Source organism: Amblyraja radiata, chromosome 14, assembly GCF_010909765.2.
Source record: "Amblyraja radiata isolate CabotCenter1 chromosome 14, sAmbRad1.1.pri, whole genome shotgun sequence".
In the NCBI taxonomy this organism is placed as follows: Eukaryota; Metazoa; Chordata; class Chondrichthyes; order Rajiformes; family Rajidae; genus Amblyraja; species Amblyraja radiata.
The window spans coordinates 21,241,921-21,261,475 of NC_045969.1; the positions used below are offsets into that span (position 1 = coordinate 21,241,921).

General features: G+C 42.1%; 1 protein-coding gene across 1 annotated transcript in view; it reads left to right on the forward strand.

Moving 5' to 3' along the window:
- The window catches only part of LOC116980481, a 105,141-nt gene extending 100,697 nt beyond the window's left edge, over nucleotides 1–4,444 (forward strand). Inside the window, exon 12 of the mRNA XM_033032749.1 lies at nucleotides 3,431–4,444. Within this exon, the coding sequence (XP_032888640.1) occupies nucleotides 3,431–3,633 (203 nt within the window). The 3' untranslated portion in view covers nucleotides 3,634–4,444. The remainder of the gene's footprint in view (nucleotides 1–3,430) is intronic.
- The last annotated feature ends 15,111 nt before the right edge of the window (nucleotides 4,445–19,555 follow it).

A 19,555-nucleotide genomic window follows, 5' to 3' on the forward strand; every position in this document is an offset into this window, starting at 1 on the left:
GGTCGCGTAATTGGCGTGCCAAGGACACGTAAGTGGGACAGGCCCTTAACTATGCCTATTTCAGCAAGTGGAAACTATTCCATCACATTCCTGAAATGTGTTTATCAGCTGTAATGGATGAGAAGTCAGGAGGTTATAGAATATCCAGTTTCTGACATTCTATAAAATATTTATGGCATTTGTTTTCCTGATTCGTTTGAGTTTCTAATCAATAGTACCCCATGGATATTGATTGGGGACATTTGGGTGAAGATCATTAACTGAAAGCTAATGCCCCTGTCCCACTTAGGAAACCTGAACGGAAACCTCTGGAGACTTTGCGCCCCACCCAAGGTTTCCGTGCGGTTCCCGGAGGTTTTTGTCAGTCTCCTTACCTGCTTCCACTACCTGCAACCTCCGGCAACCACCTGCAACCTCCGGGAACTGCACGGAAACCTTGGGTGGGGCGCAAAGTCTCCAGAGGTTTCCATTCAGGCTTCCTAAGTGGGACAGGGGCACACACAGCAGCAAGGTGGCTGTGCTGTGCGATGGAAATTATGGTGGCTTGGTCCTTGTATGTGGGAATGTTATCATGTATATGTTAAACCAAACCTCAATTTTACCTTGGTCTTACTTTAATTGGGTATTGACTGGTTTGTTTTGCTACTCACAATGATCGGCCAATCTCTGAATTTGGGACAGAGGAAGATAAAAATGTGATTAATGTCAGATAAGCGAGGTGGATGGTTGAGTATCAGCATGGACTCAGTGAGCAAAAGGAAGAGCTGCCAAGTAGTACGGATTTCCCATATTTTGTACGGAAATGCAATAAGAATACGGATGTACGGTTTTGCGTTAAATACGGATATTTTTAAAGTCCGTATTTAACAACGCAAAATCAACCATAGATAATCGTAACAACGAGGTGCAGCGGGCAGGTGGGAGCGGCCGGGATCAGCCCGACTTCCTGTTTCGTTGCCATGCCACTCGCCAATGGAGGGGTGGTGGCCCGGTGGGGTTGACTTGGGATCTTGCTGCTTGGAAAATGCAGGGATGTGGGGGGCGTCATGTTGTACCTCTGGGGATTGTAACAGAATAAATCTCTTGGTGTTTTGGGTTTCAAGATCTGGGTGATGGTGTTTGTGGGCGTTGGTCTGCCGTGGTGCTTGGGTTGGGGTCTTTCTGTCTCGTGTTCTTTCTCGCTCGCTCTCTCTCGCTCCCTCCCTCTCTCCCCTCTCTCCTCTTCCTCCCTCGCTCTCTCTCACTGTGTCTCTGTCTTTCGCTCTCTTCCTCACTCTCTCTTGTACACTTTCTCTCCCGCTCCGCATCTCGTCTCTCTCGCTCCCTCTCTTGCCTCGGCATTCCCGGAATCATTTGGCGTTTAGTAGGGACGGCTGTAGCTGCGGTTCCTTCCTGTTGGGTGGGGGGGGAGCCCTGGCTCAGGGCTGCTCCTGGTCCATTCCCTCCGCGGGTGCCGCCTGGCCCGCTGAATTCCTCCAGCACTCTGTGTTTTTTGTTTGGCTCTGGAGTTGAAGGTGGACACGGGGGGCTGGGGTGGCTCAGCGGGATGGGCGGCGGCTCTGGGGAGAGGGAGTGGGTGACGTTTCGGGTCGAGACCCTTCTTCAGCCAATCACAAGTACTCTCACCGACGAGAGATCAGTTCAGTCTGAAGAAGGGTCACTGCCTGTCCCGCTGAGTTGCTCCAGCTTTATAACATATAACATATAACAATTACAGCACGGAAACGTATGTCTATCTTCAATTTCAGGGTTAAATAAAAAACACAGAGTGCTGGAGGAACTCAGCAGGCTAGGCGGCATCTGTGAAGGGAATGGATTAGGAGTTGTTTCGGGCCAGGGTTCTTGTTCAATAGGAAGGAACTGCAGATCAGGCATGATATTCTTCTGATTTAATTCGGAATTCCTGTTTTTTTGTTTTCCTATTTGTCAATTTTTTGTGCCCGATTATTTGGCGGCCAATCAACCGCTGTCTCTATGGGGGTTCCAATCACCGACTAGCTTCTCTTAAAATTCTTGTCCAATCAACCACTGTCTCCAAGGGCATTGTATCCAGTCACATAATGCGCTCGTCACTCGGTGGCCAATCAGACGCAGTCTCTGAGGGGCATTGCGACCAATCACCGACCAGCTTCCCTTACTGAAGCAGACGATGGCTGCAGCCAACAGAGAGAGAGAGAGAGATGCAAGAAAGCAGCTATGACATAATACACAATAAACTATTATGAATACACAATAAACAAGTTATGCATTCTTGTACTCTTACATGGGTATGAGTTAACATCAAAAAAAAAAAATTTCGGCAAAGTGGCACCGCGTAAAAATACTGATTTCCTCAGCAAAATACTGATTTTCAGGTACTAGAATACTGAAATGCTCTGACAAAACTTAGCTGCTCTGCAAAGGGCCCTTTTCCATGCGCTCACTCCCTCTCTCTCTCCCTCCCTCTGACAATGAAAGGACATTACTCTGGGGAATTAGTTACCACCGCAGTCTTCCTTTGTACGATGAATGAACTGTAAGGTGTTTCTTTGTTTAGTGCATGCTGCAACCCCAGTCCTACATCTGCATTCTGCAGTAATCACAGGTGATTGCACCCCACCCAGAGTACATTCTGTGCTTGAGTTACCCTCGGTGCTTCTTATGTCCTGTTTGATAAATAGGCACACTGATATATTAACCAAGAGAAAATGGACAAGTTTATTGTGCCAGTGTTTTCCCTGAAAACAGTTCTGAGGACTCCTAAAAGCATTCCCATCCAAAATATTGCATCCCAAACGGTAGTGGATCTGTTGAGTTGGTGGAAGAATGTTAATTGTTATTAATACCCATAACAGGGTGGTACATGATTAGTCTGTGGAATAGTCTCCTAACCTTGGCATCAGTCCCCAGATGTTAGACAGGGTGAATTTTCATGATTGACACAAGAGCACTTTGTTCGCTTGCTATCCTTACACAATGGCAGGATAACATTCCTTTGATATATAGGCCTGGCACATTTCCCTCCAAAAACATTAAACAACTGGATTTACAAAATAAACGAAGTTACCCCCATCAGTTCTGCAAAACATGACTCCAGCTCAAGCATGCTCAATCTGACAAGCAATTACACCAAAAGTATTAACCTATTGTGTTCCTCCAGGTATTAATCAAACCACTCTATGGTGCCAGGAGTTTTTAATTTTATTCCAGATTTCCGACATCTGTTTTTCCTTCCATTTCTACTCAAAGTCTTATCCAGATGTTTTGGCATTTTGCATGGGTTTACTATGATTTCCACAAACCTCCCCATAAACACCGTTCTCAGAGGATTTATATATATTTATTTAATCATTTTAAGATGCCTTCGAAAAGTAAAGCCTTTTAAAAACAAATCTGAAAAGTCATTTATCAGGTAAAAATGTAATTTTGACTGCTTTCCATTTTTCCACAGAATTTCTAGCAGATTACTTTGCAGGTTTTGACCTGGCTGAGGATGGCAAAGACTGGAAAGTATGTGTTGATGCAATTAATGGTGTCATTCGATGTCTCAGATATGAACTAAAGAAGACGCCACAAGGAAGATCGTTCCTTAAACATTATTCATCACCTGTCCCAGGCCAAGTTGAGATGGAATTAAATGAAGCAAATGACTGAAGGTTGCAATTACATGATTACAGATGCAAATCCAAGTATTCATTGAATGCTCTGAGGTGTAAGGAAAATATAGAAGAATTTAATATAAGGAACATTAAAGTGGACATCCCATGAGGAGGTTACATTCACAGTTTCATCAGTGTTTTGCTTAGAATGTAACAAAATCATTACTCAATTCTCAAAAATTGCTTAGAATGTAACAAAATCATTACTCATTCTCAAAATAAGAATTAAAAATGATAACGCTATTTTTTCATACCACATTCATTTTATCTGCGAGCAATACATCTGTCGACATAAAAACAGACTTTATTAAAAATGAAGACCAATACAGACATCTATTTGCACTGTTAAATGCATCTTTACCCATAAAAATATATAACAGTCTGCAGCTGGAGAGAGTGGAGTTCCCATATTGTTGTGAAAGGTCGACAACTTTAACCTTCACTAAAACATGCACCATCATAGTAATCATAATCAGGAGATGACAAGCACACTGGCATTATGAATTTCATGGCCAATATCCTCCAAAGTATGGACAGGGCAATTCTAACCCTCTTTGCAGACTCAGACAAATGGCCATTGAAATTCGCCCAGGTTACTTACATGCTAAAAACCTGTCCAATTCTCAACATAATGATTTTTAACCTAATTTGCCATACAAGCTATAAAGTCATTATTAACTTTTGCCTGTTCTGTCCCAATTTCATCACTGATAGTCAACTGAAGTCATCACTCCGGCTCATTCAGGGCATGGGGGTTCTCTTTATTTCCCTGCCAAGCTGAGTGAAGTCAGAAAAGCATATTCCATAGAAAAAACACAGAAGAAAAGATTTTGGAAGCTTTGTTTTCCCTGCTACAGCAACTCTTCCTCTACTCTTCCTAAGAATGACAGATAGCTCCATATACAGTGCCCTCCATAATGTTTGGGACAAAGACCCATCATTATTTATTTGACTCTGTACTCAACAATTTGAGATTTGTAATAGAAAAAAATCACTTGTGGTTAAAGTGCACATTGTCAAATTTTAATAAAGGCCATTTTTATACATTTTGGTTTCACCATGTAGAAATGACAGCAGTGTTTATACATAGTTCCCTCTATTTCAAGGCATTATATTGTTTGGGACACAGCAATTTCATGTAAATGAAAGTAGTCATGTTTACTATTTTGTTGCATATCCTTTGCATGCAATGACTGCTTGAAGTCTGCGATTGATGGACATCACCAGTTGCTGGGTGTCTTCTCTGGTGATGCTCTGCCAGGCCTGTATTGCAGCCATCTTTAGCTTATGTTTGTTTTGGGGGCTAATCTGCTTCAGTTTTCTCTTCAGCATATAAAAGGCATGCTCAATTGGGTTCAGATTGTGTGATTGACTTGGCCACAATAATTTACCATATTTTAGCTTTGAAAAACTCCTTTGTTGCATTAGCAGTATGTTTGGGATCATTATCTTGCTGTAGAATGAACTGCCGGCCAATGAGTTTTGAGGCATTAGTTTGAATTAGTTAGGCTGGATATTCGACTTCCTGACGGGCAGGCCCCAGGTGATGAGAATTGGCAGCCACACCTCTTCCTCACTGATCCTTAACACAGGCACACCACAGGGCTGTGTGCTCAGTCCTCTCCTGTACTCCCTGTTCACTCCCTGTTCACGCACGACTGTACTGCTAAGCACAGCTCGAACATCATCCTAAAGTTTGCTGACGACATGACCATCCTGGGCCTCATCACAGACAACAATGAGACGGCCTATAGAGAGGAGGTAAAGGAACTAAACAGCTGGTGCCAGGAAAATAACCTTTCTCTCAATGTCAGCAAAACTAAAGAGATGATCGTGGACTACAGGAGACAGCAGGGGAGTGGACACCTCCCCATCCACATCAGTGATGCTGAGGTTGAAAGGGTCAGCAGCTTCAAGTTCCTCGGTGTGCACATCATTGGGGACCTCTCTTGGACACTGCACACAGACACAATAACAAAGAAAGCCTTCCAGCAGCTCTTTTTCCTGAGAAGAGTGAGGAAGTTTGGCATCCTCACAAACTTCTGCAGATGCACCATCGAGAGTCTGCTGACGGGCTGCATCACAGTCTGGTACGGGAACTGTTCTGCCCACAGCCGCAAATCACTACAGAGAGAGGTGAAGGCGGCACAGCGCATCACTGGCAACTATCTCTCGGCCATTCAGGACATTTTTCACAGATGGTGCCTGCGGAAGGCACAGAGCATCATCAAGGACCACAGCCACCCAGCACGCAGACTGTCCTCCTTGTTACCAACAGGCAGACGATACAGGAGAATGGCTGCACATACCACCAGACTTAAGAACAGTTTTTACCATCAGGCCATCAGGCCTCTGAACTCATAAACACATCATATATGTTGATTATTTTATTTATTATTGTCTTTTACCTACCAATGTCATTTTTATTTTATCTTATTTTTATCCTTGTAATATCATTGCTGAGGTGACCCATTGTCTTGTCAAACACATTTCATTGTACCATTGACCCTGTGTTAACCTACATATGACAAATAAAACTCAACTGAACTGAACTTGAAAAGATAGGATGTGTCTATACACTTCAGAATTCATTATGGTTCTACCATCAGCAGTTGTACCATCAATGAAGATAAGTGAGCCAGTACCTTCAGCAGCCATACATGCCCAGGTGAGAACACCCCCACCACCCTGTTTCACAGATGAGGTGGTATGCTTTGGATCTTGGGCAGTTCCTTCTCTCCTCCATACTTCTGTCTTGCCATCCCTCTGATACAAGTTAATCTTCATCTCATCTGTCCACAAGACCTTTTTCCAGAACTGTGGTTGAAGGGTCTTCTAAGTACTTCTTGGCGAACTGTAACCTGGCCATCCTATTTTTGTGGCTAACCAGTGGTTTGCATCTTGCAGTGTAGCCTCTGTATTTCTGCGCATGAAGTCTTCTGCGGACAGTGGTCATTGACAAATCCACAGCTGAATCCTGAAGAGTATTTCTGATCTGTCGGTCAGGTGTTTGGGGATTTTTCTTTATTATAGAAAGAATTATTTTGTCATCAGCTGTGTAGGCCTTCCTTGGCCTGCCAGTCCATTTGCGATTAGTAAACTCTCCAGAACTCTCTTCTTAATGATGTTCCAAACAGTTGATTTTGGGAAGCCTACGGTTTGGCTGATGTCTCTATAACAGTTTTATTCTTGTTTCTCAGTCTCATAATGGCTTATTTGACTTTCATTGGCACAACTTTGGTCCTCATGTTGATAAACAGCAATAAAAATTTCCAAATGTGATGGAAAGACTGGAGGAAAGACGATGCTGTGAGCTCTCTTAGACCTGCATGAAGGAAGCAATTAAACACACCTGAGTAATTACAAACACCTGTGAAGCCATGTGTCCCAAACATTATGGTGCCCTGAAATGGGGGTACTATGTATAAACACAGCTGTAATTTATACATGGTGAAACTAAAAGGTATAAAAATATCCTTTAATGAAATCTGACAATGTGCACTTTAACTACATGTGATTTTTTTCTATTATAAATCTCAAATTGTGGAGTACAGAGGCAAATAAAGAAACGATGGGTCTTTGTCCCAAACATTATGGAGGGCACTGTAACTACCGATGTCTGTCAGCAGGGGTTATATAGTTTATATCTATATTCCAGGTATCCGACATCCACCTGCTCAGTACCCACCCAAAATTTAAAATTTAAACCCCAGGCACTGTGTGTGAATTCACCAGCAGAGCAGTTACTAGAAATAAGAATAATTGTGTTTTAAATTTGTAATCATCATGGTTTTATGCCGGAGAGGCTAGAGAATATGAGAGTGGTATATTTGATGGTGACTAAATACGTACAGTTGTGAATCCTTCTCTTAAAGGAATTGCTGTACCAAGACTATGCACTGAATTAGTCTAAAGATAATGATATTATAACTAAATATAAATCTGGCCTTAGCTTGGTGGTGGTACACTCATCTCTAAGCTGGAAGGCTGGAGATTTAAGTCCAGGGACACCCAATCACAAAATATCTGGGTGGTACACTGACACAGTCTTCCACTGCATTGGTGCTGTCCTTCAGGTGATATATTAAACCATATCCCATCAGCCTTCAAGTTCTTGAAGAATAATATCAATTCCTCAGTGAAGGATTTAATCTGTATATTTGTTTTATTATGGTTTAATGAGGGATGTTGCCATGTACAGATTAGCTGCAGCATGTTCTGCATTGCAACAGTGACAGCAGTTTGCAAAGTGCTTTTCGGCATACTGAAAGACAATGCATAGGATGGTGAAAACAAAGAATTTAAGATGAAGACATTTGGGCCATTTTGCTCATACTAGCTCTCATCCAATTACTTTCATCCCTTGTTCTTTTTCTGCACCCCAGTAAAACATTTTGCTTAACTATATATCTAATTGTGACTGGAAAGTTACCATGGAACTTATTTCCACCCTATTAAGTAATGCATCCCAAATTATAACAGCTATAAATGAAAGGTTATTTTTCTGCCTTTTTAAAGGGTGCTTTGCCTTCTTCACTGTTTAGACTTTGTAGTTCCAATTAATAGTCTCTTTAAAAGATCTATTTTATGGAACATTTTTAAAACTTTAATCTACCTTTTTTTAAATTAAAATTTTGCTTATTTACATGTGTATTAGTTTTTATTCATGAACATTTATACACAACACTGACTTAACACTGGCATGTTTGTTATTTTGCAGCAGCTCACATATTTTTAGTTTGAGACTTAACTACTGGGCTACTTGCTCCTCTCAATTGGATATGACCCAGCTCACATGCAGTTATTTTATAGATAAATGAGCCTGAAAGGAAAACCTTGTATGTATTGTATAGAAGCCGCAGATGGTCAAGGACAGGATTAGAGTGGTACAAGGTCATTGGCTATTTATGGCAAGTATGTGCACTGAAACTGCAGCCAAAACACAACCTTGTTAGATTTTATATTGCACATAGATTGTGATAGGCTCTTTTTTTTTAACTTAAATCTTATTTGCCATGTCGAAGTGCAATATCAAGAATTTTGGTTTAGTGGGAGGTGTTTAACCTTCACTCAGTTACAGCCAGACATTGAATTACAAGCAGACAAAGAAAGCATAGCTGGATAAACATTTACAGAGTAACTGTTACAAGGTAGCTTTCAACTCTGGGCTTCTGAAGGGGAAAAAAAGCATATCTGATTAAATCTTTGCAAGTTAAACAAATGAGTTGATTCAAAAAAGCAATGTCACAGAGAAAAGTCAATGGAAGGTTGTTTTTTTCTCTTAAATTATTTTTCAACCAAAGAGTAAAGCCAAGCCCTGATGTTGAGCAGAGAGCTGCAGACAATGCCCACATTGCAGCTGTTCAGGTTATGGAAACTCGTCCTACAAATCACCACCCAAAAATATGGGTTACAGAACAAAATTAACACCCAGATATTAAGTAAGGAGGGGGGGGGGGGATTGTGGGCGGGAAGCGTGTGGGGGGGAGGGAAAGGGGGCTGTGTATGGGAGGGGGTGTGTGTGGGGGAGGAGGGTGTGTGTGGTAGGGGGGAGTGTTTGGGGGAGGGGGGGAGAGAGCTGGAGAAAATACGGGGGTTGTGGGGGGTATCACAGGGGTGGGGGGCAGGAGCCAGCGATGGGGACCAGAGGGGAAGGGGCTGGAGCGGACTCACAGCGGTCGCTGGTCGTTCTCCTCCGCCGAGATCAGATTTTCCGTTTGGCGACATTTCACGTGACGGCCGGGCCATTTCCAGTCCCTCTGAAAATTGTGCCCGGTTGGAAACCTCCTCCGGCCATCCACCGCTCCAGTAAAGACGCGATGGCGCAGGAAGGGGCGGACCGTCCCGCGGAGTGACAGGAGAAAAGACCAATCCATGCAGGAGAGGAGATCGATCTGCGCATGTGCGGTTTTTAAGATTTTTAAACCTCACTAAAGTTTACATTAGACCACCGATCGGAACGAAATTTGGTGCAATCACAGTGCAGGGGAACGGCGAGTAAGCTGGCGAAAAATCGTAGCGCTATCATGTAACGTTTTAGCGCATATAGAATGACCGCACAACCAGAAGATTACAAGATCAGAGCTTTAGTTATGTATAGATTCACTCTAACCTCCCAATGATTAAATGTCTGAGTAGCAACCTGTGCCCCTATTGCCTAGTCAGAAATAAAGTACAACTGAGGGCAGCTCACCATCCGCAGACACCTTGTGGCCTGACCTTCAACCCTATGAAGCTGTCAGCCATGCACCATTTGTCATATATGATATGAAGTTATAATGTGAAATGCATACTGCCACACAGTCACAACCAATGCATGATTTGTTCCATCCATTATCCCATTGCATTAGGACGGATAAAAGATTATTGTGTTCACACTGTTATATTGTGTTGTTCAAATAGGCAGCAAAACAAATAGGCAGAACAGAACGACACAACAAAATATTTTCATCCGTACCCCAACTTCACAGCCTTTCACGCATATGTATAAGTTTAAAAAATCTATCTGTGTCAATCGTGAAAGTTCCAATTGAACAAGCATCCCCCATACTCAGTGATCAATGTGATGCATTTTGACAGTTTCAGTAAGGGTGGCAATAAAATCAGTTCTGAATAGAGACTTGAAAATATGCAGAGCATGGGATGTGTTGTCAGAACTAGCTACAGTTTTAGAATGTAACCATTTAGCAGAGTGCCTAAAAATTACATGTCGCTGCTTCTATAATGCTAACCTTTTAAAATATTTGATATAATTTGCATTAAAGAAATGCTTAGTGCTCTAAAGTGCGACTACTGGGGCATGATGTTTGTGAAATGAGCATACAATTATGTGCTTATAGATGCAAATCCAAGTCTGAAAACATGCCAAATGTTGCTTTGAAATGTCAATGCTAATAATGCATTCACTCTTTAGAAAGTTTAGAACAATATCACATGAGAGATGAAGGGGTTTTTCTTTAAAGATACCACAGTGCCCTCCATAATGATTGTGAAAAGGACCTATCATTTATTTATTTGCCTCTGTACTCCACAATTTGAGATTTGTAATAGAAAAAAATCACGTGGATAAAATGCACAATGTCGGATTTTATTAAAAGGTATTTTTATACATTTTGGTTTCACCATGTAGAAATTACAGCTGTGTTTATCCATAGTCCCCCCCATTTCAGGGCACCATAATATTTGGGACACATGGCTTCACAGACGTTTTTAATTGCTCAGGTGTGTTTAATTGCCTCCTTAATGCTGGTATAAGAGAGCTCTCAGCACCTAGTCTTTCCATCACCTTTGGAAACTTTTATTGCTGTTTATCAACATGAGGATCAAAGTTTTGCCAATGAAAGTCAAAGAAGCCATTATGAGACTGAGAAACAAGAATAAAACTGTCAGAGACATCAGCCAAACCTTAGGCTTACCAAAATCAACTGTGTGGAACATCATTAAGAAGAAAGAGAGCACTGGTGAGCTTACTAATCGCAAAGGGACCGGCAGGTCAAGGAAGACCTCCGCAATTGATGAAAGAAGAATTCTCTCTATAATAATGAAAAAAACCCAAACACCTGTCCGACAGATCAGAAACACTCTTAGGAGTCAATGACTACTGTCCGCAGAAGACTTCATGAACAGAAATACAGAGGCTACACTGCAAACCACTGGTTAGCTGCAAAAATAGGATGGTCAGGTTACAGTTTGCCAAGAAGTACTTAAAAGAGCAACCACAGTTCTGGAAAAAGGTCGTGGACAGATGAGACAAAGATTAACATATCAGAGTGATGGCAAGACCAAAGTATGGAGGAGAAAAGGAACTGCCCAAGATCCAAATTATATCACCTCATCTGTGAAACACGGTGGTGGGGGTGTTATGGCCTGGGCATGTGTGGCTGCTGAAGGTACTGGCTCACTTATCTTCATTGATGATACAACTGCTGATGGTAGTAGCATAATGAATTCTGAAGTGTATAGACACAACCTATCTGCTCAAGTTCAATCAAATGCCTCAAAACACATTGGCCGGCGGTTCATTCTACAGCAAGATAATGATCCCAAACATACTGCTAAAGCAACAAAGGAGTTTTTCAAAGCTAAACAATGGTCAATTCTTGAGTGGCCAAGTCAATCACCTGATCTGAACCCAATTGAGCATGCCCTTTATATGCTGAAGAGAAAACTGAAAACTAGCCCCCAAAACAAGCATAAGCTAAAGATGGCTGGCAGAGCATCATCGGAGAAGACACCCAGCAACTGGCGATGTCCATGAATCACAGACTTCAAGCAGTCATTGCATGCAAAGGATATGCAACAAAATAGTAAACATGACTACTTTCATTTACATGACATTGCTGTGTCCCAAACATTATGGTGCAAATGTGGGGACTATGTATAAACACTGCATATAAACACTACATGGTGAAACTAAAATGTACAAAAATGGCCTTTATTAAAATTTGACAATGTGCACTTTAACCACATGTGATTTTTTTTCTATTACAAATCTCAAATTGTGGAGTACAGAGGTAAATAAATAAATGATAGGTCTTTGACCGAAACATTATGGAGGGCACTGTAAATCCCTTTCTGCAAGGTTCCATTTGGGGCCATATGATGAATGTTAGAAAAAGTCTGTTTTATATATTGCCCTCATTTTCAGGGTGTCGTTAACAATGTGTTTTTTTTAAATATGTCGGAGGCTGGTTTAGTGAAGAATGAAAGGTCACCACACAAGGTCAACTAAGTAACACATAAAATGAAAAGCTTAGCATTTAATAACACAGAATGTTTAAAAATTTGTTTCAGCCAGATATTATGGTTAAAAACTCAAGTTTTAACCTTAAATTTTCTTACTTATTCTTAGCAACTGAAGTTGCAATGTTTTCATTTAAATACAACTAATCCTTGTTTCATGGCTTTCACATCTGCTCTGTGGTCTATCTAAAGTGGTGCCTCTATAAAATGAATACTGCTCCATTAAGTCATTCAGTATTGAACCATTTCTCCATTTATTCACTGAGTGTTTTAAAATCCCAGTGCAATAGTCATTAAATTAAATCCCAATGTTATAGAATCATTAAATGTAAACACAGTTGAAACTATCTGGTACTTCTCTCCATGATGCATGTAGGAAAACCACCAAATAAAAGAGAAAACAAAAGAAAGAGTGAATATTTTGTACACCACATCAGCAGGATAATTTAAAGAGGAGGGAAACTACGCCAATTGGTTCATTACAAAAGTGTGACCAGACTGCACAACACTTTCCAGTCCTGCTAGTAGCCCAGTAGGTTCAATCTTGCAATTTGACATGTTGCATTAAATAAGGTCATAAGGTTATAAGTGATAGGAGCAAAATACAGCCTTTCGGCCCATCAAGTCTACTCCGCCATTCAATCATGGCTGATCTATCTCTCCCTCCTAACCCCATTCTCGTGCCTTCTCCACATTGCCCCTGAATCCCGTACTAATTAAGAATCTATCTCTGCCTTAAAAATATCCATTGACTTGGCCTGCACAGCCTTCTGTGGCAAAGAATTCCACAGACTCACCACCCTATGACTAAAGAAATTCCTCCTCACCTCCTTCCTAAAGGAACGCCTTTTAATTCTGAGCCTCTGACCTCTAGTCCTAGACTCTCCCACTAGTGAAAACATCTTCTCCACATCCACTCTATCCAAGCTGTTCACTGTTCGATGCAGGCATGAGACAGGAAAAAAAAGAAAAAACAGGAAGAGAGATGGGGTCCAGGGGGCATTGGCCTCTGGTAGGATTCCAAGAGGCAACTCCCAGGCGGGGCTGAAAGGGGGCAGCGCCCCTTTTATGCAGAATTTTTTTGATAATTGGTCTTTGAAATGACACCGTTTTCTTGCCTGTTTACCCTTAATTTCTCGCAGGGTCTTCCCCACTCACACTCACAGGGAATCCCTCACTGCTCACACTCACAGGGACCCCCTCACTGCTCACACTCACAGGGAATCCCTCACTGCTCACACTCACAGGGACCCCCTCACTGCTCACATTCACAGGGAATCCCTCACTGCTCACACTCACAGGGAATCCCTCACTGCTCACACTCACAGGGAATCCCTCACTGCTCACATTCACAGGGAATCCCTCACTGCTCACTCACAGGGAATCCCTCACTGCTCACATTCACAGGGAATCCCTCACTGCTCACACTCACAGGGACCCCCTCACTGCTCACACTCACAGGGAATCCCTCACTGCTCACATTCACAGGGACACCCCTCACCTTACCTTTGCTCACATTCACAGGGAATCCCTCACTGCTCACACTCACAGGAGAACCCTCACCTTTACTCACTCACAGGGACCCCTCACCATTGCTCACACTCACAGGGACCCCCCTCACTGCTCACACTCTCAGGGAACTCCCTCGCCTATGCACACACTCTCAGGGACGTCCCTTCACCTTTACTCACACTGCTCACCTGGGCTCACACACGAACACACACACACACACACCCTCTATTTGCTTTAAAACGCTGATTGACACCGACAAGGCTGTGGCCCTGCAGCCGCGACCCGGCCTTTCCAGCCACTACCTCCTCTCCACCAATCGCCACTCCCGCCCCGGAAGTCTCCCTCCTCACATCACCGCGCTCTATCCTCAGTCCCACCCCCGCACTTCCTCCTCTGACCAATGCCTCCCTCCTCCAAACACCGCGCTGAATCATCTCTTCAAACCTCATCTATGGTATTCGGTGCTCCTGATGTCGCTTCCTTTACATCGATGAGACCAAGCGTAGACTTCGCCGAACTATTGCGATCAGTTCGCCAAGGCCTGTTCGATCTCACGGTTGCTAACCATTTTAACTCCCCATCCCATTCCAACCTTTCTATCCTGAGCCTCCTCCATTGCTAGAGTGAGGTCACCCAAGAGCTGGAGGAAAAGCACTTCATATTCCACTTCAGTAGCTTACAACCCAATGGTATGGCCATTAACGTCTTTAATTTTAAATAACCACCCTCCCCCTCTCTCTTTCCTTTGCCCACCACTCCCACCCCAGTGCATACCCATTTTTTCCAACTATCATGACCCTCATATCCTTCTCCCCCCACCCCCCCCCCCCCCCCCCCCCCCCCCACCCCACACCCTTTCCATCTAGACCCCTCCCTCTGGCTATACATTTCACACCTCTTTTGTCTCCTTTTCATATTTTGGCTTTACCTACCTATCTGCCAATCAAACCACCCATGCCAGTATCCATCTATCACTAACCAGGCTTTGTCCCACCCCTACCTCTTTTCCAGCTTTCTCAATATTGTGAGCAATTTTGGGCACCATATCTGAGGAAGGATGTGCTGACTCTGAAGAGGGTCCAGAAGAGGTTCACAATAATGATCCCAGGAATGAGTAGGTTAACCTATGATGAGCGTTTGTTGGCACTGAGACTGTACTCACTGGAGTTTAGAAGAATGAAGGGGAACCTCATTGAAACATACAGAATAGTGAAAGGCTTGGATGGAGTGGATGTGGAGAGGATGTTTCCATTAGTGGGAGAGTCTAGGACTAGAGGTTATAGCTTCAGAATTAAAGGATGTTCTTTTAGGAAGGAGATTAGGATACATTTATTTAGTCAGAGGGTGGTGAATCTGTGGAATTCTTTGCCACAGAAGGCTGTGGAGGCCAAGTCAGTGGATATTTTTAAGGCAGAGGTCGATAGATTTTTCATTAGTACTGGTGTCAGGTTATGGGGAGAAGGAGAAATCGGTTAGGAGAGAGAGAGATAGATCAGCCATGATTGAATGGGGGGGTTGACTTGATGGGCCAAATGGCCTAATTCTACTCCTATCGCTTATGACCTTATGACTTCCCACTCTCTGCCTAAAACTGGCCATCTTGCCTCTCCATGCTCAGTCGTGATGCAGGATTTTGACCCGAAATATCAACCCTTCCTTTCTACCCACAGATGCTACTCAATCCTCCAGTAATTGTTTGTTGCTCCAAGGTCCTCCACCAACCTCTCTCCAATACCTAACACTGCACCCAATAATAAAGATTCAGAATGAGACACATGCAACACAGCCCGTATATTGAAGTTACATCACACAAAGGTGGACATCATTAACAAATTCCACTACAGGCTTCAGTACCCCAGCAGACCCTTTGATCATTGAGGAAGGGCTTGAAGATCAAGATCTCAGATGCAGCACAAAGCCTATGCTTAACAAACAGCTGATATCCCTGTTCTCCTGTATGCTTTTGACATGGTCTATACCTAATATACAAGTCAAAGCATGTCAGACGTTCCTTCGTAAAATACTCCAAATCCACCAACAAAATAAGTAACCAAAGTCATGGTTCCCTAACTGGTAATGTGTACGTATAAAAACGTTGTTTGTGTGTACCCAAGCAAATCATACTATTCATGAGAACAATGAAGCCATACACATGCAGTGCTAAGAGAAAAATATAAAACATGCAGTGTTGTATAGTTACATCAATCCCAGCAATGAGGCTCTATTAAACTCAACGGGCTCTGATGGACAGACCAAATAATTATCCTGCCAAATTCTACACTTCCAAACAGTCATTTGAGTTCCATTGTGGCAAAAGATTGCCAAACAAACGGAGGAAATGATTCAAGGAGATTCCCAAAGCATCCTTGAAAATGTACAACATTCCCATCTTGTGCAAATCCCTTCCCTACAGCCACTCAAAATAGAGGAGGATCTACCATTTCTGCTGACAGCTCGTTCCATGTGCACACTACCCACTATATGAAAAAGTTGCCCATTAGATCCCTTTTAAATCTTGCTCCTTTCACCTTAAACCTCTGCTCTCTAGTTTAAGACTCCCTTACCATGGGTAAAAAATTGTGGTTATTCACCTTATCTATGCACCAGGGAAGGAAGGGAAAGAGAAAAAAGTATTCAGAAGAAATGCCTTGTTTTGGCTGGCTATAAATGGAACAAAGGGCACAGGTCTGATCCCAGAAAAAAAATTAAAAGAATGACCACTTGATGAATACCTAGTTTGAAAAAATGTTTGTTATTTGACTGGCAGGAAATCTGTGACTTTTTAAACTATGAATTGGGATCTGAAAGCTCAAGATCATAAACTTAAAGTAGGCACAAAAAAGATCCATTAAGGAAATCAGTAAAAAAAACTTTACAGTAAGATTATTGAGAATATTGAACTCACTATGACAAGGAGTCAATGAGATAGATAGCATTGTTGTATTTAAGAGAAAATGTGACAATATATGGGAGAATGAAATCCATGCCTGTCCTGTTACATTTCATTAACATAGGAGCATAAAATATAAATTGATTGATTTAATCCGATTAATTCTGCTATTAACCACAAAGAGGTTTTTGGTTTGTTTCTCGTGTTCTTGATTAGTATATTTCTGATTCGCATGTTGAGCCTTTTGTTTCCTCTGTACTGGCTGGATATCGGGTGCAGTTTTGTCCCTCTATTCACTAGAAAATGGGTTGAATTTTTTTCATTTTGAATTAAGAGGGAAGTGCAACTAGGCTTCACAGAGAATTTATAACGTTCCCCAGTGTTTCTTCTTAGTTGTCGCAATAGATCGATTGAATTGTCAGTATAAAAACAATTAAAAAACTGAATGATTGATAAGCAACTTACAAAAACTGCCATAGATTCCTCTGCTTGTTCCAGTGATTGAAGTCCAGTATTTCATTAATGTTCTGTTAAGTTTAGCATACTTGGGAGGGAAATGCATCTCTACAGACCTTTGGTTCCTAATACCTTGTATCAGTGGGTATTTTCCTCATCTCAATACTGAGTCTGTTGGAGGGTTTGTTGGCCTGGATAGTAGAGACCTTGCTTGAGTCTTGGTTTTTGTTTGTTCAACAACTGCTCCGTATAAGTAAAAAACTGCAATTAAAAAGGATATCATCAAGAGTTATGGGGAAAAAAGGACAGATAAATTAATAGTAGTGTTGGACACAACAGATAAAATGTATTGTCAGTAAAAGGGGGAGAAACAAACTGTCTGATTGTCAACATGTTTGCAACGTAAAACACCATGGAGTTACTTAAGGGCCTGTCCCACGGGCATGCGACCTCCATGCGGCAAGCGCGACCTAAAGGGCCGGTCCCACCAGCATGCGCCTGCATGCGGCAAGCGCAACCTGACGTGGTCGCTTGAGCCGTACGGCCTCGCGGGGCCGGTCCCACTTCGATCGCCGGAGCCGTATGGAGTTGTGCGGAGCTGGTCCCGACATCGCGCGGGGCTCAGAAAAACTGACCGTGATTAAAAATTCCGCGCGGCAACGGCCTGCCGGCCCCCAGCCGCCTCGACGCCGTGTCACTCACTCGACCTCCGCGCGGCTCCCGCTTCTGATTTGGTCACGCTTGCCACATGCCGTACAGCTCAAGCGACCACGTTAGGTCGCGCTTGCCGCATGCAGGCACATGCTGGTGGGATCGTCCCTTTAGGTCGCGCTTGCCGCATGGAGGTCGCATGCCCGTGGGACAGGCCCTTTATGACAAATTCTTATGGCTTTCTAGAATTTTTACAGTTGCTATCTATTGACAATCACAAAAATCATTAGATCCCTTAATCTAGAAATAATTTTGAATTAGGTAATGCCATTAATTTCTGATGTTCGAGTTTAATATTTTCTATTTTAAATATTTGATAGTCAACTTTTCTTGACTACATTATTTTGGCATTTTCTCGAAATCTGAAAATACATTTCAACAAAACTTAAAAGTTTAAAATAATTCCATGGATAATACATACATACAACATAAACTACAGAAGAAATTGAATACTGCAACTGGAAAGCATAAAAAATGAATAGACTAGTTTTATAGTATCAGAAAAAATTAAGGGCAAAACTTAATCTTGATGGTTATTTCTGTTAACAATGATTAGCTAATTTTTCATCTGTTGTTTGGTCTATTATATCCTAGGTATATTCTGATGGTATTCCACCACTTTTTCCCCATACAATTCCCATTGCTTAATGAACCACGCACATTAAACAAAATAACAACAGAACTGCTGTATAAATAATATTTTCTATATTATTGCTGCTGTTTAAAAGTTGGGGTTTGTAGCTACATTTAATTTACTGTCTATATACAAGTTTAATCATTGTCTAAAGACTTTTAATTTGTACAAGCTTATAACTGCAGACATGATCAATTATGCCCTAGATCATTTTTTGAATTATTTTCACTTATCATGAGCTGCAGTGCCCACTCCGCCCCACACCTCTACATAGTCCTCACGTTTAAGAAACAATTAGACAGGTACATGGATAGGTTTGGAGGGATACGGACCAGGTGCAGGCAAATGGGATTAGTGTAGCTAGGGCATTGTTGGGCAAGTTGGGCCGAAGGGCCTGTTTCCACACTATATCACTCCATGACTCTATACATTTGTACTTTTCCTCAAAATAGTACATTCTTTTCTCTGAGGTAGAACCCAAAACTGCATCCTTCATTCCAGGTGTGGTTTGCCCGTTGATTTATACATAATCTTGTATTTAAGATCTCAATCTAAACTCGACAGTAACATTAATAGTTTTAAGAGCCTACTCTGGCCTATTTATGTTGAACTACATTTTACACTTGCATGTCTGAAATTAATTAAGAAGGGTACAATTTAAGGCTTCTTCCATTTTTTATCGTTGTGTAGTAACTCACATTTGTTTCGCCCATGTGTTGTTACATCTGCTTTCATCATTCTGCATGTAATTTGTTCCATCTTCAATTTGGTGTTAATTGGTTTACAACCTTTGCAACTAAATTAAAGTCACAGAAAACGAATATAGCCTCAACAAGAATACCATCCAGGAATGATCAGTACCACACAATGCTTTGCTGATTTCCTTACACCAGCACTATTATAAAACCTAACTAGAGTTCCCCTGGTCCTCACCTTTCACCCCACCAGCCTCCAAATCCAACACATTATCAT